The sequence below is a fragment of the Lathamus discolor genome, chromosome 1, assembly GCF_037157495.1.
Source record: "Lathamus discolor isolate bLatDis1 chromosome 1, bLatDis1.hap1, whole genome shotgun sequence".
NCBI lineage: Eukaryota > Metazoa > Chordata > Aves > Psittaciformes > Psittacidae > Lathamus > Lathamus discolor.
The window spans coordinates 164,601,182-164,621,866 of NC_088884.1; the positions used below are offsets into that span (position 1 = coordinate 164,601,182).

At 48.3% G+C, this 20,685-nt stretch overlaps 1 protein-coding gene across 3 annotated transcripts in view; it reads left to right on the top strand.

Moving 5' to 3' along the window:
- EXOC6B (exocyst complex component 6B) overlaps positions 1-20,685 on the top strand; it is a 307,872-nt gene that overhangs the window by 200,823 nt on the left and 86,364 nt on the right. For all 3 annotated transcript variants that reach the window (XM_065662494.1, XM_065662503.1, XM_065662509.1), the window contains one exon: positions 15,894-16,035. In XM_065662494.1, the coding sequence (XP_065518566.1) occupies positions 15,894-16,035 (142 nt within the window). The remainder of the gene's footprint in view (positions 1-15,893; positions 16,036-20,685) is intronic.

Below are 20,685 nucleotides of genomic sequence, written 5' to 3' on the forward strand. Positions count from 1 at the left end.
ACTGAGAAAAACTGGGGCTACTTCATGCTTTTTGTGTACACAAAGACTTGTTAGAGCAGGTTATTTATGGATATAATTCCTTTGCGGGCTGAGATGCTCCACTGTTGGAGCACCGTGTTTTTTCCTTGATGCCTCTTGTTGCAGGGTCTTGGTGTCTTCTTCAGAGGTGATTGATCTTAGAATGAAATTAGATATAAGGAAGAAATTCTTTATTGTGAGAGTGGTGAGGCACTGGAACAGATTGCCTCAGAAAGTTGTGAGTGCCCCATGTGGCAGTGCTCAAGGCCAGGTTGGACACAGGGGCTTGGAGCAAGCTGCTCCAGTGGAAGGGGTCCCTGCCCGTGGCAGGGGTTGGAGCTGGAGGAGCTTTAAGGTCCTTTCCAACCCAACCGATTCTGTGATTCTATTATTCTGTCTTTGTGGAGACCCAAGTAGTAAGCATGGGAAGATGAGAAGATTGAGGAGCATCAGTGATGATCAAGGATGATCAGGGGTTTGGAGCGTCTTTCTTATGAGGAGAGATTGCAGGAGCTGGGCCTGGTTATTCTAGGAAAGAGCAGACTAGAGGGGATCTCATCAATGCGGATCAATATCTCAAAGGCAGGTGCCAGGAGGATGGTGCCAGTCTCTTTCCAGTGGTGCTCAGTGACAAGATGAGGAGCAATGGCCATAAACTAAACCACAAGAAATTTCACCTCATCCTGAGGAGCAACTTCTTTACGTTGAGGGTGGCAGAGCATTAGAACAGGCTGCTCAGGGAGGTTGTGGAGTCTCCCTCTTTGGAGACATTCAAAACCAGCCTGGGCATGTTCCTGTGTAACCTGCTCTGGGTGGGATTGGATCTCCAGAGGTTCCTTCTAACCCTTATGATTCTGTTGTCAAGCTAGGGCTTTGATCAAGCAAGGTCCAAGCCCACCCAGTGGGTCCATGGGTCACCATCTCCTCTTTGGGGTTTCAGTGCATCTACAGCACCATCCTTTCTCAGTCTCCTGCTCGTGTTTGCTCTGAAATGCATTGAAATGAGGATTTAGTGCTGGGGGGAGGCTGCCAAACTGCCACCGTGGCAAGTTGGAAACGCAGTGTCTGTACAGTTCGGTCAGTGCTGCAACTCCTGTTGCTGAGCCAGGGATGTTGAGCCACGTTGTGGAGATACCTTCTGGGGGAAGGAGAAGCGGTTTGAGCTGTCATGACGTGCTCTGTCCATGTATTTTGGGTTTTGCGTGGGTTCTGGCAGCTGTTTCCCTTCTGGCCCCGGCACCTCCCTGTCTCCTGATGCCGCAAGAAGCCGGCGCAGGAATTTGCAGCGCCGAGTATTTAGAGAGTGGGTAAATGGGGCTTTTTTATCGTATATTCCTTTAAAAAGAGCATCATGTATAGAATCGCAGAACCATGGAAATGGATAGGAAACAGAAAGCATCAGGTATGGGACGGGAGTTTGACGCTAGACCTCCAGTCTGGTGGGAGAGTTGAAATAGGATGGTTACACGATTATTGAGTGTCTACAGTTAAATCAAGTGGCTAACAAGGATAAAGCATGTATTTCCCAAAGCATGAAGCTGTTGTACACCTCACCTGGACTGCCAGCAGTGTTTTCCTACCCGTGTCCAATGTGAAGGTGCTTGCACAGATCTCGGGAGCATCTCAGAGACCAGCCGGCAGCTGGATGCTCCAGCTGCTCATTGTGGGTGAATCAGGCTCTGCACACAACTCATTCCATGCTATAGACATTTTAAAAGTGGTTAATTAGAAATATCCTGCCATGCATTTGGATGGTGTGCAAGGAAAAAAGGCACAGATCTTGGAACCTCTGTTTCCTGGGGGGGGTTTGCATATGTGCATATGCAAAAAAACCCACTCAAACAGCGGCTTCCCAGCTTTGCTGCAGACTCCTGAGCTTCTACAATAGACCTCTGCCCAGTTATGTGCCTCCATAAGGCTTCAAAGAAACTGACCTGTGCTCAGGGTAGCATCTGCATGCCGTGGTACTTCCCTTCTCCACCTCCTGCCCTTCCTTCTGTTTATTTGTTTTCCTACTTAAGGAACAGATTAAGTTGCTTGTTGATTCTGACTGCACAGTCAAAGTAAGGGAAAAATCTTGTGTTCGTGTGCATGCTCTCACCCTAGATCCTCTTATGTCCATGATTACATGTGGTTACAAACCTTTCAGTTGTGCTTTGTCTCCTCCTTGTAAGTGAGTAGGTGCCAATCACAGTGCCAGGACACCTTGAAGCTCCTCTTGAAATGTTGGAGCAAGTCCAAAGGAGGCCACGAGGATGCTCAGGGGCTGGAGCACCTCCTGTATAGAGACAGGCTGAGAACGTTGGGGCTGTTCAGCCTGGAGGAGAGAAGCTGCGTGGAGACCTCAGAGCTGCTTCCAGTGTCTGAAAGGGGCTACAGGGATGCTGGAGAGGGGCTCTTCATCAGGGCCTGGAGTGATAAGGACAAGCAGTGATGGGTTCAAACTGAAACAGGGGAAGTTCAGGTTAGATATAAAGAAGTTCTTCCCTGTGAGGGTGCTGAGGCGCTGGCACAGGGTGCCCAGAGAAGCTGTGGCTGCCCCATCCCTGGCAGTGCTCAAGGCCAGGTTGGACACAGGGGCTTGGAGCAAGCTGCTCCAGTGGAAGGGGTCCCTGCCCATGGCAGGGGTTGGAACTGGAGGAGCTTTAAGGTCCTTTCCAATCAAAACCATTCTGTGTAGGAAAAACCTGGCCAGGGAGCTGGTTATTGCACAAATTAAGTGTCATTTGGTTAAAGACCGAAAAACCTTAACCCAAATTAAATAAGATTATTTGAAAAAAAGCCAAGCACTTTCGGATCTGTCTGTTGGAGCTGGTTATGACTGTCAGCCCAATGTGATTTCTGCTGCCAACAGCCTTGAGTCTCCCACCAGCTTCAGCCAAAATAGCCTCCAGCTGTTGACCTTGGGCATCTTCAACACAGCCAAGCTGTTTCGGTTTTCCCTCTCTTAGTGGAATGCGAGAGGTTTTGTATCGGGCTGCAGTAACTGCCTGGTTTGGTTTTTGTGTGGTGAGGATAATTGCTGTATTTGCTTCCTCCCCCCCCCCTCCTTTTCTATTTCATTTGACTGGTTGCCTCTAAGCTTCTGGTGGGAGTTCAGCTTTGCCATGTGTTTGTCTTGCTGCCGTATCTGTGACAGCCTGTTTTCCCTTTAATGCTCAAAATAGAATAGAAGTGGTAAATGTTTACTTCAGAAAATGACACCCCGTCGGTTTGGTTAAATACCTCTGGAAGGCAGCCACTTAGACATGGGCTTGTGCTCAGCTTTCGTGTGAGTTTGAACCCAATCCTACTCCAGTCCGAGGATGGTTGGAGCAACTGCTCTATTAGCGCTTGGGATGCCATCAGCTTTCCAGGTGAGTGGGTCTTTGCACGACACAGATTGCACTCAAGTTCTGTTAGTTGGCTCTGCTTTAAGGTGTTGCTCTTCGTAGGTTTACTGTGGTGATATTTCAGTGGTGGAAGGCTGTCTCTTCAAGCTGTCGTGCGACAGAATCATAGAATCAACCAGGTTGGAAAGAACCTTTAAGCTCATCCAGTCCAAGCATTCCCCATCGCTGCCAAGGACACCACTGACCCATGGCACTGGGGGCCTCATCTACACTGGTTTTGAACCCTTGCAGGGCCGGTGCCTGCAGCCCTGCCCTGGGCAGCCTGTTCCAATGCCTGAGCACCCTCTGGGGCAGGAATTGTTCCTCAGCTCCATCTAAACCTGCCCTGGGGCAGCTTGAGGCCGGTTCCTCTTGTCCCATCCCTTGTTCCTTGGGAGCAGAGCCCAGCCCCTCCTGGCTCCATCCTCCTGGCAGGCACTTGTAGGGAGGTGATAGAGGGGTGGTCAAAGTCATCAGAAGTCCAAAATCCCACTTTTACTCAGATAAGGCTTCGAGAGTATCTCGGAGGTGATAATCTCTTTAGATATGGTGATTTGCTAATGGCGCTGAAGCTTCTTCCATAGATGACTACAGCTTGCCCTGCTCCCAGTCTCAGTAATCAGTTATAGAGGGGAGGGGAGCAAGGCCAGCAGCTCATCCTGCACGGAGCATCACTCCTCCTCCTAAACCAGAAATTGTCGTTCATTCGGTCATTTCTGGCATGGCAGGTTCTGAGGAGAAAGAAGCCCTTCTTATTCCTGGTTAACCACGGGTGGCTCTCCAGTTCACTGGAGTAGCAAGATGGATTTCGTAGCTGTTGGAAGGGAGGCTGTTGACACAAAGGCAATGCCATCATTCCAGTAGGTCCCAGCCATGCATTGAGCCTGAAAAGCCTTCCTCAAAGTAATGTGTATGCAGTCATTGCCTCTCCTTTTTGTAAGTGTGGGCATTGGGAAACCTTTAACCTTTAACTGCCAAGGAATATTGACCTGATGAGGGTCCAAAGCTGAGAGCATCCCTTTCCCCAACAGGCATTGCTCTGTGTCAGGAGCTGGGGAGCACGGGCATTGCTCATAGCTGACCTTCTCTTGTTGGCTGGAAGGTTTCGTCTTCTTTTCCTTGGCAAATTCCAAAACCACCTGAATGTCAACTTGTAGCTTGGTGCCAGTCACCTTTTTCCAAGTCCATAAGTCAACACACTGGCTTCAGTGTTTAAATCCTGGGATGACTTCATGGAGCCAGAGATCAAATGCGGATCTTGACAGTGGCTGAAATCAATAAGTGACCATTAATGTTTGCACATCGGTCACCCCTCATGACTTGCGTGGGCCACTTCTAATGCAGAGTGACAGGGCTCAGCCCATAGCACGTTCCCTGCTGGAAACCAGGAGCTGGTCTGCTCTCATCCTCTTTCCATAACACTGATGATTTTGGGAGGAAAAAGTGATTTCTTCTTAATAAGGATACTGCAAAGCCAAGTAAATAGGATTAATAATTAAGAGTTGCTCTCTTGATACCTATTCTGAAGCTAAGACTTTTAGGGGTGGAATTGATTTCCTGGGATGTGTGGTGTTGTCTCACAGCATAACACTTAATGAGTGTCATCATACCCTGGATAAAGACACTGTATTGATTTTTCTTTTATATTAAACATAAAACTTAGAAAAATGAAGTTTTCTTTGTGCTAATCTGTGTTGTTCCCAGTGATTTGACACTTGTGCTGTTGTGTTTTAACTCCATATGGGTGCTTCCCTTCTTGTGCCTTAATCTGGTCTTGGTTTAGGTGCAGTCCTCCAGATCATCTTCTCTCTTTTAAACACCAGGGCAGGTGTTTTCTCTGCCTTTCCGTCAAACTCCTCAGTGCTCCAAGGCCACTAAAAAAGGGACATCCGTTTAGGAGGCTGCCCTGCCCTTGTCCCTCCACTTGGGTCCATGTGATCCCATCCTGTGGGTGTGTAGGTACAAGCTATGATTTTGGACCACACTCCCTGTTCCATTGCTTCTCCAGCCCATCAGAGATGCACCCATAGAGGCTGGTGTGGCCAGGTTGGTCATTGATGCCAGCTGGGTTCCTAACTTCAGAGGGGGCATCTTTGGAGACCACCCTCCATGGATGCATTGATGCACCAGCTGTAGGCTTGGTCAGCTCAGGTCTTCTTGACCCATTTTGCTCAGGGCTCTCACTTGTGGTTCCTGTAACGCTTTATTCTGGATAAAGTCACTTTAATTTCCAAGATATTGAGTGCAGATCCAAATGTTTTTTAAGCAAAAGATCCCAAATCCAAAACAACAGCAAAAAACCCCCCAAAACCTTCACAAAACCACTTTGTCAAGACTGAAAATGGATTTCTGGGCAATTAATGAGTGATTTGTTTGTTTTTCAAGTAAACCTCTTAAATCCAGCAAAGTCCTCATTGCACGCTTGTTTTGACTGTTTGGGAAGTGTTAATGTATCTGGGTAATGGTTTGGGGGTTTTTTGCCATCTTCAGTGACTGCAGAGCAATGGTTCTTCAGGAAAGGCAATAAAAAATGCATCCGGATGGAGTTAAGAACCTGGCAAATCAGGATGGCATGGAAGAGCCAGGGAAGTCAGGAGCTAGCAGAGGTGGTTTTGTGGTGTTGCCCATGTTTTAGCGAGCTTTGGAGCTCCGGTGCTGCAGGCAGCAAGGACAGTTCAGAAATGTCCAGGGTGGGAGATTAAGTCATGGGATCTGTAGGGTCTGAAATCTTCATCCATGCCTGCACAGAAAGCACGGATGCTGGAATTAACCTCAGTATTGCATTATGGAATTGGAGCAAATTCAGTGTCAAGATTACTGGGACAAATTGTGGTGTTTATAGAAAAGTGGTCATTTAATATTGAGGAATTGTAATTTTTTGGCTCACTTTTCTGTTGTCTGAAGTCCATGGATTTGCACGTCTAAATACATTCAGTCACATCAATCCCAGAGCTTCTTGCAGATTAAGAAGAAATCCTATCGATAGCACAAAAATAATTGGAAGTTGAGACCATTTGAAACCCGTCAGGCCTTGTTTTCCATGGAAGTGTCACAGTGACTCTTTGGTGAGTTGGCGTAAGCGCTCTCAGGGCTACAGCAGGATTTTTGTTTGCATTTCAGTGACCACATCGCACCTCAGTTTGACCAAGCGCAAAGCAGGTTCCTCCTTGACAAAGCCAGAAGTGCTTCTGCAGGGTGGCGGGATGGTGCCCCTTGGATCAGGGTCTCTTTGGGACCCCCCAGTTGGTGGCTATTGCTGGTTCATGCCATCACCATGGCTTTGGCAGTGGTAGGTGTGTGCTGAGGAGCCCTCTCTCCCACCGCCAGTGGCAGCGTATTCCTGATTGCATGTGAAGATTAATGGGTATTTATTTTAACAACCATTCCGTTGCAGTAGCTTTTAATGAGTCCTTTGATAGCAAGTTCCTTAATTAACAAGGCAGCTTTTCAGCGTTTCCTTTCCCTAATTGTTAACATATTTGCTATTTTCAACCAAAATGTGCTACCATGAGCAGAGCCGGCTCCGGAGCCCCTGTGCTGACCTTCCCCATGGTGGCTGCTCGTCCCCTGGGAAACCAGAGGCTTCCATCTGCTGCCCAAGGATGAAATGCTAATGAAGAGAGATGATTTTGTAGCCCCTGAAGCGTGATTGACTTGGTGGGGTCCATGGTGATGTGCTCTGCTAGGTGCCCCTTAGTTGTGCCTTTGGGAGAGCTTTAGAGATTCGGCACTGCCTTCTCACTGGTTGGCATGGCCACAGTGAACCTCTCTAGATGTGCCACTTGTGTGTCCAGAGGAAGTCTTGGAACAGGGAAGGCAGCATTGCCTTGGTAGGTGTCATGGAACCCCCAGCTGCAAACTCCAACTGAAAAGGGAATCATGGAATGGTTTGGGTTGGAAGGGACCTTAAAGCTGAAGTTCCAACAGTTCCAACCCCACCTTGCACTAGAGCAGGTTGCTCCAAGCCTTCTTTTGTGGTGGGGACACCAGAGCTGGTGGGGCTCTCCGCAGAGTGCAGCAGAGGGGGAGAATCCCCTCCCTCGACCTTCTGGCCATGTTTCTTTCAAACAGTTGCATCAAAGGCCATGGGCAGAGAGATTCATTGCCAAAAATATGGTTATAAATTGATCTGAACCTCAAAACGAAACACCGTGGCTTCTGCTCTAATAATGTATTTAGAATTGCTTTACTTTACTGTACTTTACTGTTCAACCACGACAAGTGCAAGGTCCTACACCTGGGTCGGAGCAATCCCAGGCACAGCTACAGGTTGGGCAGAGAAGAGATTCAGAGCGGCCCTGCAGAGAAGGACTTGGGGGTGCTGGTCGATGAGAAAATGAACATGAGCCGGCTGCAGTGTGCGCTCGCAGCCCAGAAACCAACCGGATCCTGGGCTGCATCCAAAGGAGCGTGACCAGCAGGGCGAAGGAGGTGATCCTGCCCCTCTGCTCTGCTCTTGTGAGACCTCACCTGGAGCATTGTGTGCAGTTCTGGTGTCCTCAACATAAAAAGGACATGGAACTGCTGGAACAAGTCCAGAGGAGGCCACGAGGATGCTCAGGGGCTGGAGCACCTCCCGTATGAAGACAGGCTGAGGAAGTTGGGGCTGTTCAGCCTGGAGAAGAGAAGGCTGCGTGGGGACCTCATAGCAGCCCTCCAGTACCTGAAGGGGGCCTATAGGGATGCTGGGGAGGGACTCTTCATCAGGGACTGTAGTGACAGGACAAGGGGTAACGGGTTCAAACTGAAACAGGGGAAGTTTAGATTGGATCTAAGGAGGAAATTCTTTCCTGTGAGGGTGCTGAGGCACTGGAATGGGTTGCCCAGGGAGGTTGTGAGTGCTCCATCCCTGGCAGTGTTCAAGGCCAGGTTGGATGAAGCCTTGGGTGGGATGGTTTAGTGTGAGGTGTCCCTGCCCATGGCAGGGGGGTTGGAACTGGATGATCTTGAGGTCCTTTCCAACCCTAACTGTTCTATGATTCTATGATTCTATGAAATTGGACCAAGCTGGTGCCTGGTGACATTGGCTGGGCAGACACTTGAGTGTCTTGGCCACTGAGCTCTTTGAACTTCTACCCATGATCCCTGTTCTCCCCGATGCAAATCCAGTTTATTTTTAATGAGGTTTGCAAAGGTCTGAAATAAATGACTGATGCTATAGAGGTGTTACTGGAATCACTTTGTGACATCTTAAGCTCTTCAGTTTTCTGTCAAGTTGGTAAATGAGCTGTTGGTGACTTTAAGGTGTTTGCTTTCTGCCTTCTTGCAGGCAGCTCAGGTCATGGTTTCATTCCTCCTCCTTCGTCTTCCTCTCCACATCTCAACTTGCATTTTAGGTAACAGTGTTCCTGAGCTGGAGAGACCACAGTGTTCGGGCAGGTAAAGCACTTCTGAAATCCAGGCAGGGACCAAGCCGGTTTGGAGCCACAGGGGGTGGAATCAGGATGTAACTGTGCTTTCCCAGTGCGCTGGCAAGAGGAGAACCTTTGGGAGTGCCACCGGTTCCACTTTGTGCTCTCAAAAACCATCAGGGTAATAGCATGAGGTCTGAGCTGTCCCAGCTGAGCGCGGCGGCCCCTCTGAACCTCAGGGTTGTCTGGGAGCAGCCCATTGAAAGGCTGACATCTCGGAGGCGTCCTGCTCTGTCTCCATGCCAAGGCACATGTCCCGACACTGCTGCTGTGGGTGGTGCAGTTAATGATTTCGGGAGGGGGGTGAAGCTGGTGGAAAACACATCCATCACGGGCTCGGCTCCGCGTGGCGGTGCGCTGAGCTGGGGCTCTGCATCCCAGCACTGCAGGAAAGCTGAGAAATGAACCAAGGAGGGAATAAATAGCACTATGAACTGAACCACAAGCATCAATAAGTGCCAGAGAACCAAGATGGGCACGTTGCGGTCTGAGGATGTACTTGATACCTGCCAGCGCGCAGCCCAAACCATCCCAAGTGTGAATACAAACAACCTTCTTCACTTGCAGCAGCAGCTTATTAGTGGTGATATATCAGTGTCTTGGTGCTGGCTTTTCTCCTTGTCAGCAGCAGCTCCTTATCAAGCACTGTATTTGTAGGGAAATAGTGTAAAATTGATGTTTGGAAGCTGTTGCTGGTCTTATAAGGAGCTGCTGTAAGTGGCTATCTGTTGTGCTGAGTGTAGGGGTGAGGCAGGAAAGGTTTAGGTCAGTCTTGTTTATAAGGCTAGGTTTGGGCTTATTTATAAGGCTATGTCCAGTCTTATTTATGAGAGTGAAAAGCATATATTCTGGAAGGGTTTTAAATCTTGGTGCCCAGGGAGCGAGATGCTGGTCATCCCTGGTGGTACCTTCTTTTCTCCAGCCAGACATTTAGCACAATGATTTAAAGTCCTGTGGCATCTCCAAGCCCTCTGATAGTAAATATGAGGAAAGAATGGATTAATGCTTAAAAAGTGGGGAAAAAATACCTGAATATACTTTTGCCTTTCATCCAGTAATACTGGATCCAAACAGCCAGGCATCTGTATGTTCTTAAATCCATGATGAAGGACTGAGCCTTTTTAAAAGCAGAATGGTTTTTAGGTGTTTAGACCTTAAGAATAATGGAAATTAAAAGTCAGTTTCTCATCTGGCATGAAAAGATTCAGCCTCAGGGTTTTCAAAGACACAGTGCACATTTGCACCTGAAAGAAGTCTTGGTTATGGCTAAATCCTGTGTGGAGAGGAAGGAAAGCTGAGCTAGAAGCTGCTCCTGATTGGATCCCCTTTGCAATCTCTGCAGTGAGTTGTGGTAGAAAATGCTTGCAAAGGATGTTCTGAAGTACCACTTACGCCCTGTTTTCGTGGTGAAGACTCAACAGAGCTGTTGTGCTGTCAAGCCCTGATGATTAAATTACTTTTTCCATCCCATCTTCCTCAGGTTCACCTTATTGACTTGGCATTTCAGCTCCATTACTTGCTCTTCTTCACACCCTCCTGGTGTCACTTGTCATTCACTTTCTATTCGGGCAAGTCTGGCTGGCCAGAGGAATACGTGCGGGGTGTTTGCTATGGGTGTTGCAGGTGGAGGTAACCCTTTGGGTTCCTCTACAGATGGTGATCTGACCCTTGCTTGATGTGCAGGAAGGTCATTCCTCTTAAATTTCTGTCAATGGGGCAGAAAACCTTCCTGGTTTTGACTTTGCTTTGGGGTGAGCATCTCCAAGGCTTCTCCAAGGGTTGCAGCCCTCTGTGCAAGCTCTTCGTGAAGTGCAAGCGTGAGCAACTTCTTGGGATGTTCTCATGCTCTTCCAAGAGGTAAGGAGCTCTCTCCCATGCTCAGCATGGGTGAGGGTCCCAGGGCATGGCTGCAGAGTTTTTCTTTCTCATTCTCTGCTTCCATCTGGGTCTTTGCTTTGAAACTAGCAAATATGTTAACACCCCCAGAGCGTGAGCACCAGGTCGAGGGAGGGGATCCTGCCCCTCTGCTGTGTGATGGGGAGACCCCCCCTGCAGCCCTGATCCAGCTCTGGGGCAGCAGCACAAGAGGGACGTGGAGCTGCTGGAGCGAGGCCAGAGGAGGCCATGGAGATGCTGCGAGGGCTGGAGCAGCTCTGCTCTGGAGCCAGGCTGAGAGAGCTGGGCTGGGGCAGCCTGGACAAGAGAAGGCTCCTGAAGGGGAGACCTGAGAGCAGCTCCAGTGCCTAAAGGGGCTGCAGGAAAGCTGGAGAGGGGCTTGGGACAAGGGCCTGTAGGGCCAGGCCAAGGGGAATCACAGAATCACAGAATCACAGAATCCCAAGGGTTGGAAGGGACCTAAAAAGATCATCTAGTCCAACCCCCCTGCAAGAGCAGGGTAACCTACAGTACATCACACAGGAACTTGTCCAGGCGGGCCTTGAATATCTCCAGTGTAGGAGACTCCACAACCCCCCTGGGCAACCTGTTCCAGGGCTCTGTCACTCTTACAGTAAAGAAGTTCTTCCTGATGTTAACGTGGAACTTCCTATGCTCCAGTTTACACCCATTGCCCCTTGTCCTATCACTGGATATCACTGAAAAAAGCCTAGCTCCTGCCCGAGGGGAGACTGAGCTGAGCTCTTAGGCAGAAGCTCTTCCCTGGGAGGGTGCTGAGGCGCTGGCACAGGGTGCCCAGAGAAGCTGTGGCTGCCCCATCCCTGGCAGTGCTCAAGGCCAGGTTGGACACAGGGGCTTGGAGCAAGCTGCTCCAGTGGAAGGGGTCCCTGCCCGTGGCAGGGGTTGGAGCTGGAGGAGCTTTAAGGTCCCAACCCAACCCAGTCTGGGATTCTATGAAAACTACTCGGCCTTAGCAAAATCTCAGGTGTCTGTTGGAAGTAATGAAGAAAAATCACAGTCAGGTAGCAACGTGCTTCCCACTGCGGCTGGGGATGAGGAATTGGCACGAGCAGTGTTTTAAATAACCAAATGTGTCAGAAGGTGCACAAGTAAATGATGAAAAGCAAAAATAACCCCACGGCTCTGCTAAACTTTATGGTTGCCATGTTTCATCTTAATTTTAGCAAAGATGTTTGTTTGGAGGTGAGTAATGAACGCTCCTGGAGCCTGGGAGCGGCTGTGAGCAGCGGAGATGAAGTACCCTGCCCCGAAATGCATGGGTCTGCTCTTTCTGTTTTAAATAAGAAATGCTTTTTTTCCCCTCCTGCTGAAGATGAATGTGGCCTGAAGGTCCAAAACAACTTTGCAAAGCTGGTAAAAACCTTTTCCAGCACATACATCAAACATTTGCAATGAGGGGATAAGACATTGGCACACATTGCCCAGGAAGGTGGTGGATGCACCATCTCTGGAGATACTCAAGGTCCGGCTGGATGTGGTTCTGGGCAACCTGATCTAAGCGAAGATGTCCTTGCTCATTGCAGGGGGTTGGACTGGATGAGCTTTGAAGGTCCCTTCCAACCCAGACTATTCTGTGATTATGTGCTTGGCTTATCTGTCCTTGCTGCAGTAATGAAACTTGCGATGCTCCGCTTGGAGCACTGTGTAACCCCCTCACTGTAATCCCAGGCTAAATACAGTTTGTGAAGCGAGATCTCCCGAGCCACTCCTTGTTGTCAAGAAAGCATGTTAAAGCCTTTTGTGTGCATCTGAACACATAATCTCCTGCAGAAGCTGTTTTCAGGTAGCACCATCATCCAGAAATACAGGATATATATGCAAGCATCAAATCATTCCCTGCAGCATCAGCTGGTAGGTTTGTGTGAGTCTGTGCTCTTGTGCCAAAGGATTTCCCCATGTTTATGGCTTTAATACATGTTGCAGACCTGTGCCAATCTTACCTGCCAAATTTTACCTACCCTAACCTTACCTACCTCCCATTTTGGATGGCACACAGCAAGACTAGAGGAATGAGTGGTTGGAAATAAGGAAGAAAGGTGTTTAGGTTGAAAAAGAAGTGTCCCCATGTGTTCAGTGCCCTTAAATGATGCTTGGGGTTACTTCACTGGGAGTTGGCTCTTCTAACCTCTGAGACTTGCTGCCGTGATGCAAAATAAATTCAGTGAGAACAGAAGAAACCTCCTTTGTAGGTGCTGTGAGGGATGGTCTGAGTTTGTTTAATGGCTTTAGTGGTCCTTTGGGTTTTCTGAAGTGCTTCACTAAACACAGTGTGCTCCCTGCTAGCTCCTGAGCCTGGTCCTCTGGAGGACTGGGTTTCTACAGGGCAGAGCATCATTCTCTGGCAATCCTGGGATGGGCCAGTCAGCACCTCTTGGAAGGGTCTCTTCCTCTTCTGTCCCCTCGTAGCATCTCAAGAATCTGTAGGTCTTTATGGAGGATCTCAGCTCGCCATCAGCTTCCCTCTCTTGTGGTGATGGCTCTCCTGGTTGTTGATGGTTTAACCAGGTCAGGGTGTAGGTACTTGAGCTTGCTTATGGCCTTTCACAGGAGATAGTGCTTTCTTAGGGCCCATCTCCTTTTTTCCTCTTCCACAGCCCATTTCTACTCCCACCATCATTCCTTTTCTCAATATGACTCTTCTTAAAACATCCTAAATCCTTAGGGATATCCTGGGCTTCCTACCTGACAGTTCAGTTGGGACAACGTAGGGGCTTAAATTGAAAATCAGCTGTTTCAGAGTTCACAGTTCAGAAATTCAAGCATTCAAATTAAATCATCTGTCCTGATTACTCCTTTCTTGCCTTGCAGTAGTTTCTCAATAGGAAAATGGAAGGCTTACCTGGGGTAAATCCACTTGCTGCAAACTGTCCACATGGTTTATAGCTTGAGATTTCAGTTGTTCCTCAAAAATGAAAGATACCCATCATGGCTCTGAGAAAATGTGTCAGAAATTATTAAGTGACACTGTTCTGAAATTCCTTCATATCTGAAACTTATCACTTCGCATACTTCCATTATAGATATGAGCATTTTGAGGGATTTAAGTAGTTTCTGCCTGCATGGCAGCCTCAGGAGCAACTGAGGCCGCATCTGGAATATTGCGTCCAGTTCTGGGCCCCTCTGTTCAAGAAGGACAGGGAATTGCTTGAAGGAGTCCAGCGCAGAGCCACAAAGATGATTAAGGGAGTGGAACATCTCCCTTATGAGGAGAGGCTGAGGGAGCTGGGTCTCTTTAGCTTGCAAAAGAGGAGACTGAGGGGTGACCTCATCAATGTTTACAAATATGTGAAGGGTAGGTGTCAGGATGATGGAGCTAGGCTTTTTTCAGTGATATCCAGTGATAGGACAAGGGGCAATGGGTGTAAACTGGAGCATAGGAAGTTCCACGTTAACATCAGGAAGAACTTCTTTACTGTAAGAGTGACAGAGCACTGGAACAGGCTGCCCAGGGGGGTTGTGGAGTCTCCTACACTGGAGATATTCAAGGCCCGCCTGGACAAGTTCCTGTGTGATGTCCTGTAGGTTACCCTGCTCTTGCAGGGGGGTTGGACTAGATGATCTTTTTAGGTCCCTTCCAACCCTTGGGATTCTGTGATTCTGTGATTCTGTGATTCCTCCCCATCAATCCCCTTTTTAATTGCATCCTTCTGGGGACAGCCTGGGAGAAGGCTCTCAGGTCTCCCCTTCAGGAGCCTTCTCTTGTCCAGGCTGCCCCAGCCCAGCTCTCTCAGCCTGGCTCCAGAGCAGAGCTGCTCCAGCCCTCGCAGCATCTCCATGGCCTCCTCTGGTCTCACTCCAGCGGCTCCACATCCCTCTTGTGCTGCTGCCCCAGAGCTGGATCAGGGCTGCAGGGGGGGTCTCCCCTTCACACAGCAGAGGGGCAGGATCCCCTCCCTGAGCTGCTGCTCACGCTCTGGGGGTGCACCCAGCACAGGGGGGGGTTCTGGAGTCAAGCGCTCACTGAAGCTGGGTCATGGGGAGCTTCTCCTCATCCAGCACCCCCAAGTCCTTCTCAAGGCTGCAAACCACATTCCCTGTGATACAGGCAGGTGCAGGATGCATAGAATCATAGAATCATAGAATAGTTAGGGTTGGAAAGGACCTCAAGATCATCCAGTTCCAACCCCCCTGCCATGGGCAGGGACACCTCACACTAAACCATCCCACACAAGGCTTCATCCAACCTGGCCTTGAACACCGCCAGGGATGGAGCACTCACAATCTCCCTGGGCAACCCATTCCAGTGCCTCACCACCCTCACAGGAAAGAATTTCCTCCTTAGATCCAATCTAAACTTCCCCTGTTTCAGTTTGAACCCGTTACCCCTTGTCCTGTCACTACAGTCCCTGATGAAGAGTCCCTCCCCAGCATCCCTATAGGCCCCCTTCAGGTACTGGAAGGCTGCTCTGAGGTCCCCCCGCAGCCTTCTCTTCTCCAGGCTGAACAGCCCCAACTTCCTCAGCCTGTCTTCATACGGGAGGTGCTCCAGTCCCCTGGAGGTTATTCACCACTACGCAGACCAGGGGAGCAATCCTGTCCATGTCAATACAACTGACTTCTTCAGTCACCTCCTTGCTGTGATGCTTCCTTCTCCTTAGTCCCTGTTAGCATCTGGAAGGTGCCACATGGTGCTGGAAGGGCTGAACTGTATCCACATGCTGGTGACGCTGTTGTCACAGCGGTGTGGCCCCAGCTCTCTCCTCCCTTGTAGCCAAAGCTAAACCTTGAACTATGAGCCTCTGCTGTTGGAAAGGGAATTTGAAATTCCTGTATGGAACATATGTGGATGCTGGTTCAGTTGTAGACTGGAGTTTTGAATTGCCATCAGCAGTATTTTGACCTGCCAACAAGGTTACTTCAGGCAATCTATGTAAGATGTTGAATAAAAACATGGTGTGTTGTCTTGCTTATGTTAGGATGTGATAATGAGAGATGCCTAGAGCTCTAAACACTAGGGTTCTCCTTTATTTGAACTACTCCTTGGCACTCTAGACTCAAGGTCTAATCCTACTAGTAGCAATGGAAGATGATTCCTTTAAGGACAGTGATTGCAAGAGTGAAGGTTCCATAGCAGATGGGGCATGTTAAGGATGTTGGACTGGTATATCCTGGTCTGGAAGTTCCTCTTGCACATTGTGCTCAATGGCCTTACTACAAGTGTCTCTCTCCTCCGCAGGGGAAGGTGGCACAGACGGCGTGCATGTCGGCATGCAAGCACCTCTCCACCTCGCTGATGCAGCTACTGCTGGAGGCCGAAGTGCGGCAGCTGACACTGGGCGCCCTGCAGCAGTTCAACCTGGACGTGGAGGAGTGCGAACGTAAGATACCCAAATCATCTCATTTTCCTTATTTCACTTTGCTTGTGTGTGTGTCGGGACCCAAGCCCCAGGGTTCTTAGCGATGCCAAGTATTTGGGGCTGGTGAACCTCTGCGAAAGCTGCTGGTACTGTGCACAGTGACACTTGGTGATATCTTCGGGACAGAATAGCCCGGTCAACTCTAAAAGATGAAAGCTTTACTCATCCTTTTTCTCTTTAATGCAGCCTTCATGCTTTCATAGAATAGAATCACAGAATCAGCCAGGTTGGAAAATACCTTTCATATCCAGTCCCACCTTTATCCCAGCACTGCCAAGGCCACCACTAACCCATGTCACCGAGGGCATTGGCTTTGAGCACTTTCAGGGGTGGTGACCCCACCACTGCCCTGGGCAGCCTGTTCCAATGCTTGACCGCCCTAAACCCCCCGTGGCACAGCTTGAGGCCAGAAGAACATTTCTAGACCGTCCCTGCTTTTTGAGATGGAGCATTATAAAAATAGGAGAGGGTGAAACATGCGGAGGACTAACAAAAATCACATTTGCTTATGCCTCTTTCTGAAAACAGTAATTGGGCTTCTGTTCTTTAGAAGTTCTGTTCCTCTCCTGACCTCAGCTGTTTGTTTTCTCTGTCTGCTGCAAGGATTCCTTATAGAATCATAGAACAGTTTGGGTTGGAAAGGACCTTCAGATCATCCGGTTCCAACCCCCCTGCCATGGGCAGGGACACCTCACACTAAACCATCCCACACAAGGCTCTGTCCAACCTGGCCTTGAACACCACCAGGGATGGAGAAATTCTTTCTCAAAGCAGACTCTTATTGCAAAGTTACTGTTATGGAGATGTCTTGTGATAAATTGACTACATCCTTTCAGGGGTGTGCATGGAGCATTGTGGTGCCAGCACCATGGCTTTGCTCTCAGCCCTGCTCTTTTCTGCTCGTTTAACTTACACCTGAATAAGCTCTGGAATCCAAAGATTTCCCTCAAGTTGCTTTTTATCCTCCTCAATAAAAGGGCTAAAAAAATATAGCACAAACCTGACAAAACTATTTCAATAATAAAGCTAACGCAAGGTGAACACTTTTCTGCACAGGAACCTCTCTCCCTTCCAAGTAGGATGGATTTATTATTGGCATTAATGTTAGGATGGACTAGTGACCGTAGCTATGGAAAACACAGGACTTGATAGAGTTGACAAAGAGTTCATAAAATCATTGATAAGTTATTTTGGAGGAAGGTTTTTTTCCCCCCATATATCTGCCTTTTTGGCTCTCTCAGTTGAGCTGGAGCTTGGGATATATCCTATCTAAATAGCAGTGAGTTTGCTTCTCCTATTTCTGATAACCTTGCCTCGTGGAAGGTGTCCCTGCCCATGGCAGGGGTTGGAACTGGATAATCTTAATCATAGAATAGTTAGGGTTGGAAAGGACCTTAAGATCATCTGTTTCCAACCACCCCTGCCGTGGGCAGGGACACCTCACACTAAAAGGTCCTTTCCAACCCAAACCATTCTGTGATTCAGTGAAATCAGTTGTGTTGGTTTCTCCATCATCTGTCACTTACCACTCTCAAAAGATATTCTTCCACCCTTTATAAAAGGTGTTACTGGTTGTGTTTTAGTTCAGCTGCACCCATCAAGAGTGAGACGAAATTTATACCTGAGAAAGGTCAGTAAGAATTTTGGCGTTTGCAAGGAGTATATTTAAATTTTTTATGGCTTTTGCCAATTTCCAGCACTCAGCTGAATAGCCTGGGAGAAGGATCCCTGTTTAATCATAGAATTCCAGGCTGGTTTATGTTGGAAGGGACCTTAAAGCTCATCCAGTTCCAGCCCCCTGCCATGGGCAGGGAGACCTTCCACTAGAGCAGCTTGCTCCTCAATGCATCACATCCAAAAGCTGCAGCTATACCGTATGTTGCAACACAAGCAGTGCCTTATTTATTGTCAGCAACACCTTCGTCCTTAAATTCTTGCTGTCTAATTTGTGTCCCATCAACATGTTGGGGCTGCAGCAGTAGCAGTTTTATTCCCAGTCGGTGTCCAGAGGGACAGGCGATGTTACTGAGGATAATGGGCAGCATTTGTCGTTAATAATAGTTTCCTTCTTTTTCTTTTGGCTGCCAATAGATTTGCAACCCTGCAGTTTTCTGCCCCATCCGTTAACGTGGGTCACTAAGCAGCATCTCTTCCCTAAAAGCCCTTGATGGATAAGTAAAACGGATGGCATTTAATATCAGGTTTAAAAGCACGATTCCGTAAATTCCAAGTGTTTTGTGAGACAAAACCGGGAGCACTCAGACATTCAAGAGCAGGTGACGCCAACCTGAGCATTGGGCAGGCGACCTGCTCCCCCCAGAGCCCCTTCCCGAGGTGCCGTCACAGGCAGGGAATGGAGACGGATGCCGGTGCTGTAACCTTCCTATCCATCACTGTCAGCCCCTAGATCAGTAAACCCAGACAAAGTCTTTTACTTCCCTTTTTGGAAACAAAACCGCGTTCCCTCATCCCTGTGGATTTCTCTGGTGGCTCTGCTGACACTAGGAATAATTGTAGGTCTATTTGACAGAAGCAGTGCATTAAGATTTTCATTGTAGGAAAAGCCAATCCCAAGAGTGAACTGGTGTGTTCACAGAATATTCCCATTTTTAAGGCTTTTGTTTAGTTTTTTGTGTATTTGGGGTTTTTTTATCCTTCACCTGAAAGCCTGGATATGCATCTCAGCATCCTTACTGTACCAGTTGCATACTCAACTTTATGTCTTTGCCTCCAGCCCTTTTTCTCTCCCCAGACACCAGAGCCTTCCCTAGTTTAGCAGCTTTATCATCTACTTATCGTGTTAAAATAGGATTTTATAGCTGTTTAGAGCACTTCTAGTGAGGTCTGTGATGTGGGAACAGGGCTTCAGAGTTTCAGTCTTGGAGTTTATCAGGCTTTTCTTTTAGTCTCTTGTGAATGCCAAAGGTATAAGCTGGTTAAGAGAGTGGTGAGGCAAATTAAAGAAAGGACTTAGTTGTGTATTAAGCATGGTTTGAGGGTGATGCAGATCATTTGCTCCGTATTAGGGTAGATATAATACACATTACAAGAATATGGGTTTCTATACACAATAGATAACAATTGTAGCGGTGAAAAAGATGCTGGCTTAGGCTTATAAGAAGACACCCATAAATTCTCCAGACTTGTGGGTTCATAAAATATTACTTGATTTATTAATATTTACTGTAATATTAGCATAAAAAGGGAATGGCTGCAGGAGCCTTTGCATCGGGTTAGGATTTGCAAGCCCAGGTAGTACTCAGGAGAAGGGGTTGTGATGGGACCCTTTACCTGCACTAGAAATCCCTCCTGGTAGAAACATGCTTGTTTTGCATTTACAAAGCAGTGAGTGCAGTTTGTAAATGTTATGACCTGCAAAAAGAAAGGTTTTGGAGTACTTGGACTTGTCCAGCCTGGAGAAGAGAAGGTTTAGGGGAGACCCTAAAACAGTCTTCAGTACATAAATGGGCTGACAAGAAATCCAGAGCTTTGGCCAAGGGCCTGTAGGGCCAGGCCAAGGGGAATGGCTTGAACCTGCCCGAGGGGAGACTGAGCTGAGCTCTTAGGCAGAAGCTCTTCCCTGTGAGGGTGCTGAGGCGCTGGCACAGGGTGCCCAGAGAAGCTGTGGCTGCCCCATCCCTGGCAGTGCTCAAGGCCAGGTTGGACACAGGGGCTTGGAGCAAGCTGCTCCAGTGGAAGGGGTCCCTGCCCGGGGCAGGGGTTGGAGCTGGAGGAGCTTTAAGGTCCCTTCCAACCCAAACCAGGCTGGGATTCTATGATTCTGTGAACTGGGAAGAAATAGTAGATCAAATAAACATTGTGAGCCAAATCTTGGGTCATATGAATAGTCCCGTGAACATCAGCAGTATTTTAGGTGTGAAAGAGGCAAAGAAGAGTAGAGCTGCAAAGTTACAAAGCTCCTATTAGGTTGCCTAAGTTGAGTTAAACCTGGGGGAAAAAAAAAAGGAGCCGTTTTCCTTTGGCATTATCCCAGTGGTGAGACCAAGGGGCTTGAGGAGATGCAAGGCACTGGTCCCATCCATGGAGGTGGATAGCCTCTTGTTTTGTCCCAGCAAAAACCTGTTTCCCCAGGTGCATATCAGAGGTCTGAAAGGCTTTTCGTGCAGCTTTACAGCAGTGTGTGTGTGTGTGTGGATGGCACGGCTGGCATCCAGGGAAGGGCAAAAGTAATTTTTAAATGGCCTGTTGTTGGCCAGGTATTAGTTGTAACTCTCATTCTTATTGCTTGGCTCCACATAGCTGTTTTTTATGCAGTCAAGAGAGATTCTCTTACCTCCTTTTTAAACCTGAAGTGAAATAAGGCATCGAGGTTAAACGAACTGCCCAGCAAGACACAGTGGGACACGTCTAATTATGTCTCAATTTAGGAGGGAATTCTGGCTCCAGCCCAGCAAACCAGCTTGAAAAGAGGAAAAAACCAGCTCTAGAGAGGAGAAAAAAAGCCCCTAACACAAATATTGCTGTGAACGTGTAAATAGAGGAGGTGATGCTTTTTTCAGACCAGGCATTTGCTTTATAAAATGAGTTTGCTGTCTTCCGGAATCCATCTGTAACCCAAGATTTAACAGTACATGCAACGTGCTTTTTGTA